The 1,464-nt window shown below is 45.6% G+C and overlaps 1 protein-coding gene across 1 annotated transcript in view; it reads right to left on the minus strand.

Annotated features, from left to right (window-relative positions):
* BNIP5 (BCL2 interacting protein 5) overlaps positions 1–1,464 on the minus strand; it is a 16,968-nt gene that overhangs the window by 13,743 nt on the left and 1,761 nt on the right. Inside the window, exon 2 of the mRNA XM_042780748.1 lies at positions 484–602. Coding sequence (XP_042636682.1) covers positions 484–602 — 119 coding nt within the window. The remainder of the gene's footprint in view (positions 1–483; positions 603–1,464) is intronic.

Here is a 1,464-nt window from a genome sequence, read left to right on the forward strand (position 1 = left end):
AAAAAAAAAAAAAAAAAAAAAAGTGTTATTCTCATTAATGTCATCCCTGGTGGTACAAATGGGTAATACACTCGGCTGCTAACTGAAAGGTTGGGGGTTCAAGTCTGCCCAGAGGTGCCGCAGAAGAAAGGCCCGGCAATCTGGCAATCTACTTCCAAAAAAATCAGGCATTAAAAACCCATGGAGCACAGGTCCGCTCTGACACACATGGAGTCATCATGAGTTGGAATTAGCTCCACAGCAACTGGTTTTTAGGGTTCTTTTGTTTTTTCAATTTGCCATAAGGTGCATTTGCTAACAGCCTTTCTGATTCCTCATATTCCTTCCTGTGAAACTCTGAAGTACAGAAACATGACCAGAAGCACCAGAAGAGCCAAGAGCAGTGCACAGATACTACTGAGAGCAGCCATTCAAGGTCTGTGTCATTCAGAGAATGGGTCCCAGCTGTACACAAAAAAAAGGACACTAACTAGATTCTGAAGCAGTGTCAGGCTGTCGCTCCTCTTCCTGCTGTTGACCTGTGGCTTGGGAAGGATCATCCGAGACTCCAGCACACCTGCCTTCAATGAGGAAGGACCCATACAGATTAGGATCTTCCTTGCCTGGAATAAAGATGAAAGTGAGTGTGTATGTGGGAGGGCTACAGTTTGTCAGTGGCACACACCAGTCTGACCTTGTTCATCAACATAAGAATACAAAGGATACAAAAGCTGTAGCTGACTCTAGGCTCAAGCAAAAAGTCCGGACACCCCCACACACACACCCCAAAAGGTTTTGATTTGAAAAGAGGCTACCTCCATCTATCTCCCTCTCCCTGTCCCAAAATAAATCCTGGCTCTTCCCCCCCCCCCCATCAAAATTACCGTGAGTTTTCTCCTGTGGCTTCCAGCCAAACAAAAGACAGGTGTATAAGGTGAACATTTACATCAGGTAGACACTCCTTAGAGCAATAGATCAATCAATCAATAGTGGGAGAACAGAAGGGCAGTATTTGCAAAGTGAGATAGCTCTGGGGCAGGAATGCATAGGAAAGAAGGACAGGGGAAGAGGTAACTATAATGGAGGAAGTGGGAGGAGGGCTGTTACGTTGTGAGGACTGCAATCAATGTCATGAAGCAAAATGTGTATGAACTGCTCTGTATGGAAAATGAATTTGCTCTGTAAACTTTCACCCAAATCAAAATAAAAATTAAAAAATGTCACAGTGAGTTTTAAGTTCTACTAGACAAAGCTCCATATCCGTCCCTGCATCCACCCTCAGATGCCTAAAGAGCATCTTAGAAATTCATTTGCTGGGTCCTAGGAGTCTGGTAGCATAGTGGCTAAGACACTTGCCTGCTCACCAGAAGGCTGGCGGTTCAAACCCGCCAGCCACTCCTCGGAAGGAAGGTTGGGCAATCCTACTTCCGTAGTGATACTGCCTCGGAAACCCAAGGAGGGGTCGCTATGAGTCAGGGCTGACTC

The sequence above is a fragment of the Orycteropus afer genome, unplaced genomic scaffold (assembly GCF_000298275.1).
Source record: "Orycteropus afer afer isolate SDZICR_OR568_19922 unplaced genomic scaffold, OryAfe1.0 scaffold00059, whole genome shotgun sequence".
NCBI classification, from domain to species: Eukaryota; Metazoa; Chordata; class Mammalia; order Tubulidentata; family Orycteropodidae; genus Orycteropus; species Orycteropus afer.